The sequence below is a fragment of the Zosterops lateralis genome, assembly GCF_965231275.1.
Source record: "Zosterops lateralis genome assembly, chromosome: 1".
Lineage (NCBI taxonomy): Eukaryota > Metazoa > Chordata > Aves > Passeriformes > Zosteropidae > Zosterops > Zosterops lateralis.
In genome coordinates this window covers 113,491,909-113,510,966 of record NC_139762.1, presented here as the reverse complement: position 1 = coordinate 113,510,966, position 19,058 = coordinate 113,491,909, and the positions used below count along the sequence as shown (strand labels likewise).

The 19,058-nt window shown below is 35.5% G+C and overlaps 1 protein-coding gene across 1 annotated transcript in view; it reads right to left on the bottom strand.

Annotated features, from left to right (window-relative positions):
* Window positions 1–251: 251 nt before the first annotated feature.
* The window catches only part of RP1 (RP1 axonemal microtubule associated), a gene marked incomplete at both ends in the record, with an annotated part of 171,442 nt that continues 152,635 nt past the window's right edge, over window positions 252–19,058 (bottom strand). The window contains 10 exons of the mRNA XM_083858160.1: window positions 252–321; window positions 3,033–3,108; window positions 5,816–5,894; window positions 7,447–7,729; window positions 7,944–8,022; window positions 10,500–10,575; window positions 10,701–10,855; window positions 14,128–14,350; window positions 14,895–15,073; window positions 16,996–17,203. Of these exons, the coding sequence (XP_083714286.1) occupies window positions 252–321; window positions 3,033–3,108; window positions 5,816–5,894; window positions 7,447–7,729; window positions 7,944–8,022; window positions 10,500–10,575; window positions 10,701–10,855; window positions 14,128–14,350; window positions 14,895–15,073; window positions 16,996–17,203 (1,428 nt within the window). The remainder of the gene's footprint in view (window positions 322–3,032; window positions 3,109–5,815; window positions 5,895–7,446; window positions 7,730–7,943; window positions 8,023–10,499; window positions 10,576–10,700; window positions 10,856–14,127; window positions 14,351–14,894; window positions 15,074–16,995; window positions 17,204–19,058) is intronic.

The following is a 19,058-nucleotide window of genomic DNA, read 5'->3' as shown; positions in this document are numbered from 1 at the left end:
TGCTCAGTTCAAGTCCACAGAGCCATGTTACAGATTTTATTTTCTGATATCTAAATTTCTGTCATGCAAAATTTTGAGCATCTATGATAGGATCAGAATTCTGTGTTCATGTTAGGCATATTTAATTTACTGTGATGTTTTTAATACATTGTTTTGACTTTTCTTCACATTAATTACAATGCCTTCAGAATTATAAAAGACAAGTAAATCAAATCAGCATGAATTTGGAGAAGCATCACACTTGGAAAGAATCAGAAATCAAGCAGCTGTGGATAAAGTTGCACTGTGGTGAGGCCATCACTTTCATCTTCAGAAAGCCACCTTATGGGAAAAACACAAAAACCTGTCATAGACACAGCACATATAAAACTTAAGAAACAGACAATTTGTGAGAGCCTGGTTCTGCACCTTTGATTTTCTAGGAGATTTTACATTGGTTTATAGAGAAGAAGGAACCAACCTGAAGAAAACAGTGACTTTAAAAAATTTTGGTTTAGTACTCACATACATTTGATTTTAAAGTGTAATTAACTTTATTAATATATTTATGAAATATACATTAGTTTTATTTGTTGGTCATAAAGGTAAATTTCTCTAAAGAATGACATCAAATCAGGATAATTCGAGTAGGGAAACATGTTCTGTGATAGCAAGTTACTGTCCTTGTAATTCATTCCAGGAACTCTCTCTTTCCCATACCTCTGTTGGTTCACAAAATACTAAATTGCATGATGAGCCCAATTCAAGCTCTGTAAGAGCCTATGGAGCTTTTACTGTTGATTATATGAGAAACAGGCCTGAGTCCAAACTTTGGGTAGACTCATTTTAACTGGAATCATGGATACAGTGGTATTAATTTCCAAAGAGAATCAAAAATCTTTACTTTGGAAGGCTTATGATAGTCTACTTGATGTGATAGCTACTAAGTGGGTCGTGTGGGAGGGATTCCCAGATTGTTAGTACAGCATCAAAGTAGCTCACATCTGAAGCTGCACCATTCAGCAGCTGGGAGATATGGCTGAAGATAAGCAGATCCAGGCTGAAACACAACTGATTTTGGCAGCTAAAACTGCATGTGGAAGTCACAGAGCTTAGAAAAGGTGTGATGGGTAAGCTAGGTAACAGGCATTTAAATGGGTTAGTAAAGGATTCAGGTTTCTCAGTGATTAATGTCTTTTAGAGATGTTATTTGTATTGGAGGACTCTTTTTTATGTGAGTGAATGAGCCCATTCTCCATTCACTCCGTAGGCCATGAGAGGAGGAGCTCCATTAGGAGCTCTAGATTTCAGCTGGAAGAGGGCCATGAACTTCAAGTTTCCTCTATCTTAGGAGCCTCTGGGTCATTGAGTGCTCTAGGGTTTAACCTCCTGATCTCTCCTACTAATTTAGGGGTTAACCCCCTAATCTCTCCTACTAAATAACTTCCAGTTTGAGTAGGCTGATATGCTTCAAGGTGGGCACGTAGTTTGGCACCCACCAAGGCTCCAGTTAAATGTCCTTGTCAGCAGCCTGTAGAATCCATCTGTGCCAGTCACTCCCCCACATCAATGATGTGATTCAAGTTCTTGTGCCAGTCTCTATCAAAACTTTTCACTTTTACTATAAGATTTTAAATAAAATTAAAAAAAAAAATCTCAGGGAAAAAAAATGTTTGCTGCAGTCTATCTTCTTCAAGAATCTTCCTCTGACTGGTGTGGTCTGAGAACTCTTACAAGCAAAAGAGGTGAATGGTATCAACTGAAAATCCTGTCATGGATTGTGTTGCACATCTGAGTGATATTGTGGTTTAAGAATTTTCTTCATGCCCACTAACTTAGATTTAGGTATCTAGAAGATTAGAGAGCATCTGAGCAGGCCTTTGGAGGAAGTTGAAGCAAGAGAAGTTTAATGTTGTTCAAAGAAGTTTAATATTGTTGAGGTTAGTACCACTCTCACGCTCTCATAATTTAGACTGTAGAGACCAACTCAGTATCCAAGAACTTTAAAAATGTTACCCCTTTTTTGGTACAGGGGCTTGGATTTGGCTTCCATTAATTGTCAAATTTACAGAAATATTTAGGGAAAGGATAAAATTAAATCTTCTTGGCTACCATTTCTGTTTTCAGATTACCAGGTAGCATTCCTCTTTCTAGATACAGGGAACTTATAAATTTTCACACTTCTGTTTTCTCCAGATGCATTAAAAAGCTAATTTCCCCTTGGGAGGACATAAATATGTTTGCAGCAGTTATTTATTCTGAAATTCTTCAAGCTGTGAACTATATATTGTAGTGAACAGTCATTGCAAATATACCCTTCAATTTAATTTCCAATTTTTGAAACTATATTGTTTCAATTTGATGCAGACTGATGTGTACTTTCTTTTTGTACATCAGAAGCCCTTTACCCAAGAAACCCAGTACCTAAATACATTTCTAAATTTAGATTGTTATACTTCTACATTACATTATGTAAAGCTTTTTCTTATCTTCATCTTTTTCCTATTTGCTGAATGTATCTTGGGCCCATACTAAGCAAACACTGAAACAGAAGGATTTTAATGTTTTAATGTTGCCTTTGCTCAATAAAATATACTACTTATTCCTTGAGTTTTGAATCTATGCTGCCATATTTCACTGTCCTCCTTTCTGATTCCCTTCTGTGCCTCTTTGCTTATTCCTAATATGTTTACCAGAGCTATTTATGCACTAATGCTTTTATAGTGGTTCACCAAACACCTTCTACCTCTTGAAAAAATGTATGCATGCTTTCTCTTGGCAAAGGCATTAAACTATGTCTCTCCCTCCTCCAATCATCCAGTTTTAATTTCTTGGAAAAATCTAGTGTCTTCCTCTAACAATTCTTCTGACAAGTTAGTTTCAAGTTGGCCAAAGGGTTGGCCATCAGTTGGGGATGGACTGATAAGAACTCAACATTGTAAAAAAAAGAAAAAAAAAATCACTACTGTCTTAGAAAACCAGAAAGAAGTAACTGAGAGACTTCTGAAAAAGAAAACAGCATGTACAGAGTGATGATGGACTGATCTACTGACCTGTTACAGTTGAAGCAATGCATTGGATTCCCATCTGCATCTGTGATTTCCACTTTTTCTAGAAACCAGCCACTTGCTGTAGAAGGAAAAAAAAAAAAAGAGCAAATTTAATATAACCAAAACACAAATACAGCATAAGAAAGGTTTCTAATTTCATTTCCGAAACCCCATGTGGTTCAGTACTTCCAAGTATATTCAACATCAATAACAAAACTAAAACACAGATGATTCAAATTACTACCAACTTTTCTCAGTTTTACAGGGAAGGTCTTTGATGGTTTTGACAGAAAATGTAGTGGAAGATTTTTGTTACAACTTAACTTATTTTTCCAGATTGGATAGAACAGGCAGTAAGACAAATGAAACAAAGTACATGGTAATATTGAATACATTCTTTAAAACCCATTTTGCCCTTTGAGGTACTTGGAAATGCCCTCTAAATGCACCCCTAGTGGGCATTCTACTACTCTTTTCTAATTAATATATTGATATGGATATGAACTAAGTAGTGGAAGTGAATGCTTCTCATATTCCTAGTTTTCCAGCAGTCATGATTCAGAATAGCATTTTCATTTAGGCCAGCACTCATATTTGTTTCGGATTTAAGAAGATATTAAATATTCTATTTTAATCTCCTATTTTGCTGTGTGAAGAAATGCTTTAACTCTTGTGATATAGAATTTTATTTCATAGAATACTGAAATATTAATATTTTAAAACCAAAACTTTATTTTATATATACAGTGTCTGTATTGATATTTTTAGTTGTGTTTGCCAATGCAAATACTTAATAACAACATTTTAAAACTAATTAGGATCATACTGCTAGTAGCTGACAACCTTTTGGTATTCTTTACGTGTCCTAGAGATAAAGAGCTATATCCTATCTAATTATTTTGGTTTTCAAATATTTGGACAAAGTACTATTAGGCTAAACCCAATAAAAATATTTTTATTTGTAAATACCAAATTTTAATTGCACATGCTAAAAATGTAGTATAAAAATATTTGCAAATTGTGTTGGTTTGGATAAAATGTAAATATACAGCGATGGTTCTTGTTTTTCAATGATATTAAAAAAAAAATAGCTGGGTTAAGTAGGCCATGAAGGTGTCAAGGTATTCCACCTTCATTTATTGATATTGTGAAGTACTTTTGAAACTCTTTTAATGAAATCTTGTGAATGGTTTAATATATCATAGACTCCACTTGGAATAGATGACCTTTCATGAAATCTCTAAATCAGAGTCAAGATTATCAGCAATAAAATTTTACAGTCTCTCAAATGTACATGACACTTTCCAAAAGAATAGAAAGGCAAGTTTGCTCTCTTGAAAAGATTAAAATCTAATGTTTCATCCTTTATTGACAAAACTCCAACCTACTCACTGAAATCTCCAGGCATGGGGAAATCTAGAGGTAGCTAGGCTATATTAGCAAACAGATGAAACATCTCAAAGAGGTGTAACATTTGAGGAAGCTTGTGGGGATAACAGCTGATGTGACAAAAGACACTTTGAGGTAATTTTAGAGAAATATTTGGAGGAAGGTTGTCATGTCTAAGATGAATCGACACACACCAGCTGTGCTAGGAAGGCACTATTAGCAGCTATGTGATGTTGATCAGGACACAGAGAAGAAAAATAAAAATTTTGTTGACAGATCAGGACCCAGGAAATAAAAGTTCAATCTGTTATTTCCCCTGCAGACTTCTGTGCAACTCTCAGTACTAAAAGTCTGCCTTTTGTCGAGTTTCCTTCCCAGATCAAATCTAAGATGAACTGTGTGCAGTTATCACAAATAAAATGAAAGTCAGCAGGACAATCTTGTTTATTATAGATATTTCAACAGGTTTGGTGTTTTTTCCATTTTCAACACTATGAAATATACAACACAATTGGGTAGTTGTGAAAATAAAAAACCTGTTCAACATTTTCCAAATAGGAATTGCTATTTGCAGAGTTTTTCTTGGTTTGTCCTAGAAATTATAAACCTTTTGGCACTTTATTATGCCTCATGCACTTAGATTAATCAGATATAATTAAACATAAACCTATTTATTTGGGTTAAGCAAACTTCACCTGACTAGAGTATCTTAATACAATCAGACCTCTTTGATTCAAGTTATACATTCCCTGCAAATTCAGTTGATGTATTTGTACATCTCTATATGTCTGTTTATATCCCTGCATATCCCTAGGGGGTTTTAGCACTATTAAATATAAACTCAAAAGATTATATGCTCTAATTTCTCATTTTATTTTTTATGTAAAATTCAGGGTTTGGAGGTTACTGTACACAGAAACATTTTCCATCACCATGTGTGGTTATATTCTACAGTCACATCCTAACTTAACATCAGGGCAGACCTGATGCTCACTGGTGTTCTCAGACTTTCACAAGAGATCTATGAATGTGAGCTACAGCATGCTTTGACCAGAGTCCCCAAACTCGCTCAAATCATGGAAAGTTTAGCCTGAAGTTTGAAAATCCAATCCTGTCTTATTTGAGACATCTCATAAGGGTTTTGGCTGAGCAATGTTTGAAGTATAAAACTGTCTGAGGTTTATTTCAACTAGATCACTGTTAGAAAAAAAATAATTATAGAGTCAAGAGAAATGTGATAGAGGGGGTGAAAACAAGGGCAGTAAAGCTGACCTCATTTGTATACAGATTTGTATTAGCTAGTTGTAGCAGTAGTGTGACTTCAAACACCTTTCCAAATGTCAGGCAGATCCTTAAGCAGAAGATTTTTGCAAGGCTATCAAACACAGAATACTTACCAAATCCTTTCCCATCATGGCCAATTTCAATTGAACGTAGGCTGCCTAAATTTTTTGTCTTGATCTTGAATGTATCAACCTTTAATATTAAAACAAAATAAAATATTAAAACAAAATAAAATATTAATAAAATAAATAATAAACATAATATAATGAAATAATTAATAAAATATAATATTAAAATATTATACCAATGTTTGGAAGCTTACATATTTGTCTAGGTCAGTTCTGAGACCACTAATGTGGTTTATTTTCCTTACTGATAATGTGAGGCATAGATCCTCTCCTATTAGGTCTCAGTTTCAACACAAAAGATTCACTCTTCAACTTATAATATGACAATCTCTACCTCTTTCTTGACTTTCATCTACTGTGAAAACATTTTTGGTCTCATGAATCCTCAACTGGTATGGTCTTCTAAAATGTTTTTAGTATATGATACGTAAATAAAAAATCAGGAATTTAAAAGTTAAAGGCTTTTACTACATTAACCATCATTCCTCTCAAATATGATTTACTTTAAAATATTACATAATTTCATATTGCAGATTTTTTAAAAGAAATTCTTTTTTTCCTAAGATCTTCAACATCACTGGCTACCCATTGACTTAGCTGGATTGCTAACAGGATCTCCTGTGTAGTACCAGGCAAAAGGAAGTATTACTTGAGACACTTTATTACTTGCTCCTTGCGCCTGTAGGTAACTAGATTTATTATCCTCCTCAGTATGGAAGACAATTCATGGGTGTAAATATCTTTATCTCATAGATAACCTGGCTGAAGAAACTCAGACTAATTCCAAGTAAAAAGATGATTAATATTGTTGGAGATAATGAGGTAGATCTCTTAAGGGATATATTTTCACTGGAGTTCTAATTATTTAGTCATTACCTTTCAATAACTCCACAATAGAAAGTTACAGAGAATATATATATTTCTTTTTTACTTAAGGGTAACTATCATTGTACTCCATTGCACAGGTGGTGATCAAAAGGAGCAATTTCTTTGCCAGAATAATATGTTTATTAAATTAGGAGAACATCCAGCCTAGGACTAGGACATCATGCAGAGTATTTGCATTCTTATGCAAATATGTGTATCTGAACTAAAGGATCCCTGAATAACAGCCTAAAGCAGGATGGATATCGGAATCAAGCTGATGTGTATGGTCCCATTTCATCTGGTTTTAGGCTTAAATATGGTCACAGCACCAGTTTCCACAGCAAAGTGAAATGATGGGATGTGAGAGACTGGTGTGTCCTCATGCACGATATTCAAGGTATGTGGACAGCACAGGCAGTGCACATACACACACACACACACAGACAATGCACACTGTGCATTTCAGGATGAGGAAATACATAACTGGGTATGTAAGTGGATGCAGTATGAAGATGTATTTGGGACCCAGAGGCAGAAGAGCAGTGGAGACAGCTAAGATACAATAGAAGCAAAATGCTCCTTGGAGAATCTGGTGAAAAGAAGAAACACAGGGCGAGCTGAGACTGTACCTCATGTGGTCATATGGAAAACAGATTAAATGCCTCAAGTTTTCCAAAGAACTTGCATAGATTTAATGTTTGCTTTTCCAGTACAGAAAGGAACAAAACCTATAAAATTTGTGTACTCACCTTTCCTCTTTCAAAGGGGTTTTGATGCTCCAGTGAGTGAGCGAGTTGAAATACCTCAGATTTGTCCTCATTCCCAAATAAAATAATATGCACATTGGCATCAGTCCCTGCTCCCCTTTTGTCACCTGTGTACACTTTAATAGTATACTCTGTCAATTTTTTTACTTGACTTTCTTTATTCAAGTTGTTTTCTATGTCATTCTTTTGTTGCTCTCCTCTAATAACAAAAGATCTTGGGATTTCTCTCTGTATTTTGGGCTTATTTGCATTCACAGAAAATTCTCTGAAAAACAGAACCACATATTTTTTGGTAAATAAATAATAAGTTAAATGAAAAAAATCATAGGAATTTATGTGGAATGGCAAAAGATGGGTGTATTTTTAAAACATCTATTGGCAGAATCACTCTATGGCACTTGCTTTGATTCAGTGTCTGCTCAGTGTTTTCAACTATTATGCTATAAAAAAACATTACTAGCTTTGCACAATATACTTACTCATTCACTTCAAATACATAGATAGGATGCTCCTTCGCAGCTTCTTGCACATGCAATTTTTTAATGTCCAGTTTGCATTCTGCAAAGAAGGAAAGAGAATATAGTGAAAATGTTCCATTGCATGACAAGAAATTAGTGTTGTTGGTATGATGGTGGCATTCTTAATATATGAAAACTTCGTTTTTTCATTAGTTCATGAATGCCAACACTTGAGTTGAAAGTGCTGGAACTACTACAAAATTCTTTATATTGTTCCTATTTGTAAAGCTCAACTTAGAAATTTAGGAGTAAGCATTTCCTTTGACTTATTGAAGCAAAAGATTGTTGTCCTCACTATCCTTGGACAGGCATGCAGAACAGATTCAGCAGGGCTCAGGCAAGCACATTTGAGAAGGAAGAGCAGAAATACACGTCTGTTGCTTCCTACTCAGTGACTGGTTGACAAGAGGATTGGAGCTCTATTCCATGTGCAGCACAAAGGGGATCTCATAAGGAGGCAGGTAGGAAGGCACTTCAGAAGCTCACTGTATCTCTCTGCTGTTTGGGAAAGGTTGCTCTCTGACTTACACTCCTTTTTGAATTTTCTACTGGGGGCTTCAGCTGCATGGCCTGCATGTCTTGCCACTAGTTAGTCATGAAGACTATTCATTTTCCCTTCTCTTCTGTTATTTGTAGCTTCAGCCCTGTTCAACAAAAACTGCATTCAATCTCTTCTACTACTATCCAACTCCCTTTAATTATAGCAATAGGATATAATCAGGCTTCTCTGGAGGAATCCAGGACATTGTATTACACTCATGACCTGCCAGGTGCATAAAGAGAGAGTCAAGGATTCAGGAAGGGACCATGAACCATTTGATCTTAAAAACTTACTCTAATAAGAAATGAAAGCATAAATGCACCAGAGAACATTGCCTGAACTAATCAGTCCTGCAGGCTACATATGAGTTTGAAGAGTTTTATGGGGTTTGGGACTTCTGTTTCAAAGTCTTGGTCCAAACTAGACTCAGTTCAAACAAGTCTAGTTACAATATAGACACTCTTACTCATCTGAAGTGTTTTATCATCTAAGTAACTCCATTGGAAAAAAATATCTGTTATACATCACAGAATTCACACAAATATCACAGAATTCACAGAATGACTAGATTGGAAGAGACCTTCAAGATCATTGAGTCCAACCCATGCCCGAACATCTCAACTAAACCATGGCACTGAGTGCCACATCCAGTCTTTTTTAAAGACATCCATGGATTGAGTCCACGACCTCCCTGGGCAGGCCAGTCCAGTACTTTATCCCTATTTCCGTAAAAAACTTTTTCCTTATATCCAACCTATATTTCCCTTGGCATAGCTTAGGACTGTGTCCTCTCGTTCTGTTAGTTGCATCCTCCCAGTCCTCTCTTCCTAACACACACAGAGGCAATGAGCCCAATGTCCCTCTTTTGTGAACTGTGTTTTCAAACCCGAATGGAAAAGTCTCGCCTGTCGTGCTCTCCGTGTTCTCCGTGGTGCCCTTTGGCTCCACACAATTGTCACATTCAGTGACTGTCAGTCAGACAGATGGCTGCAGTTAACTTTCACAACGGAAGCTGTGGGAAACAAAAGCAGTGAGCTACACGCCTTGCTCCCCACAGCAGCATGGCAGGGCTGTCTCTCTCCTTCCCTTCGCCTCTGGAACAGCTGCAGCCCCACACCGTATCCCCCTGGGACTGACCAAGGCAGCCCAGCCTGTGCTGGGGTGTGAGATGTGTTGACCAGTCAAGGAGTTCTCACATGTTTACTGCCCCAATGTCACCTTACATACTTGGTTGAAACAGGGGGCCGTGCCTAAAGGGTTTTTATGAGGAGCCTCCGGATGAGCAAAAAGCAAAAAAAAGACAGATAAAGTGCAAATGTAGAACCCTTGTTTTCCTGGAAAACTGTCTGAAAATGGTCAAGTGTAATGCATAGTAATGACTTGCAATTATATATAGGAAATTTCATGAACACATTTCAAAAAATTTTATAGTAAATTCTTTGAATTAGCAGCATGGTAGCCATCCTACAGATAAAGGAGAGAGATGTTGAGGTCAAGACAATTTTAAGGAAGTTCAGTGACAAAACTTGCTGACTGCCAAACAGAGGTAAAATTTCCCTCTGAATGTCACAGGGAGAAAACAGAATTTGGGGCGAAACAGTGAAAATAATTGAATCACAGAAGGAAAATTAAACAGTACCAATTTCTTACTTGAGTTACAATTATTCTCCTAGACAATTTATTAGTAGAGCATGTATTAAGTGCAGAATATAATTATATTCATCTTAATTTTCTGTTCTTTTTTCTTGTATGCAAAGGAATAGTTTACTTTCTTCATGCATTAATGTTATAATCTTTAGATCCCAGGATTTTAAAGTGTCAAAATTTAGGATTTTCTTTATGAAACACTACCCTTTAGAAAAAATAGCCAAAAGGAATTAATTAGGATTTAACTCTGGCAGTGACCTTGTTGCCTTTAACAGGAGGCTAGCTCTGTGATCTACATGACTGACTTTAGAAAGTAAAAAGTATTTTACCTGTTTTACTGCTGATCAAAAGAACAATTTTTTCCAGTTCTCCCAAGTCAACAGCATCCACGATAACTAGAAATGACTAAAATAAAATTATTCAGTACTGTAATACTGTTATTTAATTGTATGGGAAAATTTGAAAATAATATGTAGGAAGTACAAGAATGAATTAAAGGGTGAATTTTAAAATATTTTAAGACAGAGTACCTCATTTTTCTCTCCCTGCTGTACATTCTGCAATAACTGGAGAAGGGATCTGTCCCCTGTGTCACCATGAGTACCATATATACATGCAGTCATATGCAGTAAATTTCTCTCATTCAAAATATTTCTTGAAAATACTGTTAGATGATATGTAACCACTGCAATATCAAGCAAAAAGTGATCTTGTTAATACTGTGCCACAACCTTGCACAGCTATTTGACAACATGGCATTCCACAGTCAGAGGTAATTAAAATTCAAGTACTTGAAAATAATAGCAAAACTCAATATTTTTTTGCAATTTTTCCTCATAATTGTTTTGCCACAATCTCCCAGATCTGAAATTTGAGAAGTGAGACTGGACCAGCCCAAAAAAAAGAAGTGAAAGGATTGCATTTGGAAGGTTTGATTCTTGGATCACTGTGTCAGAGAGCAGTGGACCTGCCCTACAAGAGTGGACAAGGCAGAAGCTGAGCACAACCCCAGCTCAGGCAATGCCCTCTCTGACCAGGTTCTGCAGCATCTGCATGAGACAGCCAGAGCTGCCAACAGTCCCAGGTGCAGCAAACAGTGAAAAAGACCTGGGATCCATCCTGGTGATTTAGTGGGGAGTAGAGGGAGAAAGGGCCAGAGAAGAAATGAGAACAAGGCTACGACATAGGTCCAAACTGTGTGCAGAAGAGGGGGGCAGAGAGAGAACTAGAGAAAGACACACATACAATGTAGCTCAGGCAAGATCTGACCAAGGACATCCTCTGCCCTTCATGACTGGAGGTTCCTTGGCTGAGTCCAGCCAAGGCAAGTTAGATCTGTAGACTCATCATGGCCCTGATACACTGGAGTCAAGTAGAGGGGCTGCATTCATGAACCTTAGATCAGATCGTAGCGTGGATAGCACCAGGAGAGTCCATTGTACAAAGGAGGGCAGTTGAGGGAGATTTATGTAGGCAAGGGTAGGAGGGCTGAAATGCTTCAGCAGTGATCTTTGTTTGGGTACTGCAATCAGATCACAAGTGTAGCAACCAAGCTTTCATCTCTCTAGTGTACTGAACAAATTGGAAAGGGAAAAGATTAAAGGAATCTCTGAAATACCCTTGCATACAACAAGGGTAACATATACAAATGTTAAAACTCCATTAATTTTATAAAATTCTAATTATTTCATAATATCAATATGAATTATATCTCTCTGTTAAATTTATGTGAATAATCAGTTTGAAAGTAGCATAATAGGTTTTTTTCACCTTTTCAATATTTAATTGCTTTGCCTTAAAAACTATGGTAGTGAAAAATTGACCTTCTGAACAGCCCTGGGTTTGAGAGGAGAGAGACAGCACCATGTCACCCATCTGGATTCCTGAGGTGCAAGCATCTCACAGGAAAGTACAGTAAAGGGAAACTACTTATGTGTGTACTCAGCTGGAGGCCTCTGCTCATTAATACACCCAAAGGCACAAGTGTGCACTGCCAGATCTCGAGGGTCTGTACTCTATCAACTACATTTTGATGGCTTCAATTAGCCATTAGCAAATGCTTCATCACAGGCACAAGCAGAATTATTTTTAAAAAGGGAAAATATAACTGAGATAAAATACTAAGTCACTTTATGAATGACAGAGCTGTATCTGAAATTTAATATCACATGGCTTCTGGTTATGGTGAGTGTGATTAGCTGCTTTTCACTCCAATTAATACAATACTGGTTTTGCTTTTAGCTGAAAAAAGGGAGAAAATAAATTAGGTTTAGAAAGCTGTCAGAAAGCATTTCTGGTTTTCACAATAAATTGTGAGTAAATTTGTTTGTAAAGATCACTTTTAACTTCATGTGTACCACATGCTGTGGAGCTGCTTAAATCTCTCTTGAACATAAATGACAAAGATTTGGGGGAATCACTGTCCTAGTTTTTTTTTTTCTTCACTGGTTACAAATCCCTCCTTGAAGCTATCTAAAGCATGGATGGAAAGAAAGAAAAACTGTAGAAATTAGCTATATCATTTGTTTGTTCTTTTACCTAAATTAATAGACTAATAAATGAATATAAACTAATATAATTCCTATTCCTTGTTTGTGAATTTTTGCCTCTTGATTTCAGAATATTTGCAAAGAAAAAAAATATTACCAGAAAAAAAAAAAAAGGAAAAAAAGAAGAAAAAGAAAAAAAAAAGAAAAAAGAAAAAAAAAAGGCAAATAATGGGGAAATTATTCCAAGAGGTCAGTGATAGAGACAGAGCCAAGGTAATAAAGACTACAGTCTCACCCCCTCTTTGTGAAAGATGCTGCATCTTTCTCTTCTCATTTCTGTGTGCTTGTACCTGTATCCTGAATACTTCTGCCTGTGACAGTGATCAGTTCTTTGCAAGGGGTGCACTCATGTGCTTTATGTGAATTTGAAGATCCTCTTTGTTTCAGTCTTGTGTGTAGGAGATGAAGGCCACTGAGCCTCGTTCTGTACTGTACTGTGTAAGTGGTCAAGTGAAAATAACACCTCTAAGCAATATAAAATCTAAAGCCTAGATACAAATTTTAGGTTTTCAATTGCAGCCAAAATATGCAAAAAGACCCCAAACCTCAATCTCTGTTACTCTTATTGAGATTATTCACATACTTACTTTTGGATGCATTCAGAGACCCCACTGAAACTGGGCCAGAAGTCCCAATCCAAAGTGTGTTGGGGTAGTTCATTTTACATCTACTTCAGCTCACTTTAGATGAGCTGACTTATTTTTTACCCGAATAATTAATTTGTTTTCTGCATAAAATCCAGGCAGAAATTATTTGAATATTAAGTATCGTAATTTGGTCTGTTAATGAAGTTACTATTTGTTCCATCACATGTTGGCATTCAGTAAGCATCATATTAGGAAATAGGGTGGATTTTAGGTGAAAGGATTTCTTTTATTTTACTTAACCAAGGTGCCAAATGTAAGAATTGTTGAGCTAATTTTAGGAGGCATAAATATTTGGAGTGCATAAAGGTAATAAAGCTGAAGCTTATATGTAGTTTTGAGCTGTTATTTACTGAGAATATTTGTTTGGAATGTGCAAACAAACAACAAAATCACTTAATAGTAAATGAGCTATAAAAAACCATGTTGGTAATGTCAGTAATATGAGCAGCTGAGGACTAAACAAAAGAGAATAGAAATATTACAATATTGCAAGAAAAGGATATTTCTTATAAACGGTTCTTTTTAGCTTATAATAATGCTTCTGTGCAATCAAGTGAATATTGCATTTCCCACTTTATGGTACAGAAATTAAGATGAGTGAGTAATATTTTCCTTCATACATTTTAAATTCTTATCCAGTCTCTATGAATCATTAGATAAAGATAATAAAAAATTCTGTTTGGATAAAGGTTTCTACTGTAATACTAGGACATGTTAACCTCCTGAACCACTCTACTGCTTTGAAGTAGATTTATACCTACCAGAAAGTGCTTCTTTTAATGGCCACTGTATAGGGAATTCAATCCATCTGTCTCCATTAGGAGAAAGAGGAAGTGTTTTATTTATGGTGAGACTAAAGGTATCCAGGGTTGATGTGTTCTGTATTTTAAAGTGATGAAGAGACAACTGGGATATGTTGTTTCCCAGATTCTGGAGGCCAAGTCTCACTTTATAAAGCATTCCCAAATTGGATGGCAAATGTATCTAGGAATCAACAAAACAATGAGTTAGCCTCCAAACAGAGGTATACACATAAATGCATAGGTAGTTTACAGGAAGAGAGGAAGTTGGCTATAAAGGAGTCAGCACAGTCCTGGACCCATTTGCATCAGTCTTGGTGCTAAAAGTCCCATTCACTTCAAAAGCAGCAGAACCAGGTTGACTGTAGGCACTTAAGGACATTTTAGCTTTATTCTCTAGGGGCATTCATTGTAATTGTCTATCAAATTCAAATTACATACAACAATGATTTCTAATGTGAATAAGTAATGGTAATGTCATTTAAAATGATATGCATTATTAACTATGACTCTTTGTTGGGGAAAAAAATAATATGCTTGATCATCATGAACTTGAGAAAGCCAGGAATTAGAAAAGAAATCTGGCACGCAACTGAAAACTTCAGCTCTGATTTTCTTGAATATTTAAACAATAATACCTCCAATATTTACAGCACTACATGATTATTTCTCTTTAAAAGGAAACTCAAACAAAATTTAAATATAGGCAAATCTATAAATTATTTTACATCATATGTTATTTGGTTCTCAGTCTGATGTTCCACTTTGTTTCCCATGGAAACTGGATTTGACTTGCCGTTGCTTCCATAAAAAACCATAACCATCTTGGATATATTTTCTGACAACTTTTCAAATTCTGATTTTGTTTCTTCTTGATGCTTTGTGAAATAAATTCTCCATCTGCCTTCTGAACAAATAAAAGAAGGAAAATAAAAAGGGAAAAATATTAAGGATGTTTCTGTTTTCATATATTAACAAAACTATCTGATATAAAATTTCTAAGACATGCCTTGTTCTACATGGGGAACATTATTTTATAAGCATGTCACCTGGGTATTGAGCAGCTCCCTAAGTTTATTGCCATTTTTTACTATTACAGAGGGGAAACTATTGTCAATACTAGTAATATAATGACATATTGTGATGAAAATATTCTCACGTTATTATTTCAGAACTGATTAATAAAACAATCAGTATAATGACAGAAGCTATACCTGAATTCATTTGCTCTCTTCCCAAAGGCCAGGCAGATGTACTCCTCCACTCCTGAATTTCTAATTAAAAAAAAAATCAAATTAATATTTTTGTAGAACAGTGTCTATATTATAATAAAGGTCTGTATTCACGTCTAGTGAGGCAATTCACTGAGTATTATATCATTTAGATTAAAGATTCAACTAGGAAATGTACAGTGTGATTTTCTATTAAACATCATCTAAATATTACCCTGTTAAATAAACTGTCTCTAGGGCTGGCTCTTCACTAGGAAAATAGTAGCAACATGAAAATTCAAGTATTTTTCATTTTAAAGAATTTCTGTTTGATTTGTACAATTTATGCTCTGGATGAATGAGTACTAATTGAATGTCTTTAATGCCCATTCTAGAGGCTGATGTTCCTCCCACGGATATTAGCCTGCATTGATTTCATTGGGGTTTAGATAATTTCATTGGTATAGATCAGAGCTGCTTGTAAACATTAGGTAGTGACCTGAACCGAAAATAAGAAGACTTCTTTTGAGTTCCTAACCAAGACTGAATTTGCCAATTATTCTATAAAGAAACTCACAGGAGCATTTGTACAAATCAATGAGGTCTAGTAGAAACAGAACTAAATATTCCCTTTTCAGAGAAGTCCCAACATACAAACTAAACCAAGGCTGAAATTATTTGCTTTTGCACACTAACAGTTTCCTCCTTTTTTTTTCTGGTTTCAAATGATCAAAAGTTCGAGATCATACAGCAGAGGAAATTGATTGAACTAGGATCTTCTTCAGTCTCAAGAGGCTACTGCTGGACAAGTGCCAGCAAATGCCCGGGGAGTTAGGAAGAAAAATCTAAAACATGTTTTGTAATCCAAGGACTTTACTGTCAATTAACTTCTCTGAGAGGCAAGAGAATAAATACATCTGTCTTAAGAAGTACATTTCTGGGCTTTGGTGCCTACTGATCTGGTTGGGAGTGTGTTGTGGTTCCTCCCAGCTTGAACACCAGATTGTATTGAAATCCATACTTGGACTGAAACCATGAGGCAGGGAGGGAGGAAAGGTGTGCATTCCCTTCCTGTCTTGACAAAGAACCACAGGCAGTGGGGTCAAAACTGCCCCTCTGTGGCCTGATTACTCACATGGGGTCAGTCAAAAGTATCTTCAGTTTCTGGCAAAAGCTGTCTGAACAGTGCAGCATAAATAATGTAAATTAGTCATCTTGAATACAATGGAGATACTTTCTCCACTGCTTAAACAGAGTTTTCCCCACTTTTTACCTCATTTTCACTCTGCTTAGCAAGTAACTGGTATTAGAAGCTTAAAAAATAGTTTGTAAGTGTAGAGGTAAGACTTGGAATTTGTAAAAAGGAATAGGACAAATTTCTTGGCATTTACACCACTGAAAATCTGGAGTAACAAAGCAGATATTATCCTCTGGCAAATAGTGGCTATTAAGTGGTAGTAAAACACAAAGTGTTCAGACACACTAATTCCCTATATAATGACAGAGTTCTACTGGAATATTTTAAATCACAACTTGTTTGTAGAAGCAAATCCTATAGCTGCATTCTCCAGTTTGGAATGAATTTCTTAGCAGATGGTAGTTTGAAGACAGTGTTGACCTGTGGCATCCAGAGTTATTGAGGCAGATCTTTTTCCATCATGTCTGTCTTTAAGCCATGTTTGAGCCATAAACAATGTTTCTGTCCCTGAAGATGCTGACTCTTTCACAATAATCTTCTCCAGAAGCCAGTCAGAGCCTCTCCCTTTTTCAACAACCATCTTTTGCAAAATTCCAATATCTACTGCCTCCACTTGAAAAATATCCACCTGAAAAATTCAGAATCAGAAATCATATGGAAACAGAACTGTGTAACTAAATTATCAATGTATTTTGAAATATGAAAGTGAGAAGAAAATCAGGATTAATTAATTCAATAAATACCAACAGAACTCAAGATGAGAAGTTTAAACGTGCTAAATGCCTGCATTAAAAAGTATTTATTTCCTTTGTGGTTCTGCAATTAACAGATAAACCACCTCTTTGCCCACACAGACCTATGAGTTGCTTATGCTCACTTCATGAGAAATTTTCCATCCCAAAATTGATGTTTAATGATCTACAGGGAATATATTTTAAACATATCTTACTCTCAACAAAATAGACCCCAAGGGCTATTTCAGAAATGAAATACAGGGAATGAGAAGGGTAGAAATGAGCATCACAGAAGGAATCTCTTAGGAAAGAATGACAGACTTAGTTCCAGATTTGGATTAACTTGTAGGATTAGTTTCAATATAAGTACTTGAATTTAAGGAAAAATATTAAATAAAACTATGTTGACATGAGTTCTGATATTCTCTATCAGTTAAAAAAAAAAACAAACAACAAAAAAAAAAAACATAATATTTTTACAATGTTTAGAACACTGAAGTAAGATTCCTAAAGAAAATTGTAAAATATCAAACATTCAACTCATTCACAATATGTGATTCTGGCTTTTTGTGAGTGTTACAATTATTTCCTGTTTCCTCAACAGAAAAACAGACATTAAATTCTTGGCACAGAGATTTTCCACATTTTTTGCTTTATAGATTTATGAATTATCATCTCATTTCTACTGGGGTTGAAAACTGTTAAAATCTGGTGTTATTTTTGATGGAATTTCAAACATGATTTAAAGAGGCAAAGATAGTTTTGAAGGGCCAAGGTAGCAGTAGTGATGAAAACATGAATCCTGAGAAGTCTTGAAGTCTTCCCAATGTAATCGACACTGGAGTTGCTCTGACAGAGCAAGAGGGCAGCAACCCTTGAAGGTTTATGCAGAGATGAAACAGAGAATAGCATTTCTCTTGCTTCACCAGTCACAGTTTCTTTCTTGGACAGGTTTTCCAGCTGAAGAACTGATGAAAGGTTTGTGTCACAAAGATGAGCCTTACCAGCTTGCACCTTAATAAGACACAGCATAAGCTCAAATACTGAGCTTAAAATTGCAGATAATATATGGCCATCAACTTTAAAAAGAATTCCCAGAAACAGAAAAAGAAATTTGTTCAACTTTTGTTTCTCATTTTTAATTAATGTCTGTACATGTGAATTTGAAAGTGTGTGTGTTTGTGAACTACACCTTTAAAAGTGTCCTAAAAATGATAATCAACCTGTTATTATCGCTCTTAAGTTATCATGTGAAATGGGAAAATGAGACAATGATATTAAGGAAAAATCTGAAAGAGGCACTTGAATTGCTATACTTCACAAGGAGTCAAGGTTATCAAGGCTTAGTGAATTTAACAGCAGAACAAATACATTGGAACGGCTGAAATTCTAGATGGAGTGCAGAACTGCAGGAAAAGAGGTTCCTCTTCATGTTTTCCTTAGTTAAATAAAAAAAAAATAATTAAGGTTTAGTGTCAACACAATCATTTTGTTTTATTACCTATTGGACTAATTTGATGATTGAATGCTGTTAATTTGAACTCTTAATTTACCTTCATTGTGATATTAATTTGATCACTCCTTTATTTAATTGGATTGGTAAAGTTATACCATCATGCCTGAATAAAATGAATTTGTTACACTTAATAAATAAAATGTATTAAAATTACACACAGTTATTAGATGACTGAAAAACACAGACTGAAAGAAGAAATATGCAGACCCCTATGTCTGTCAGTAATAAAGTAT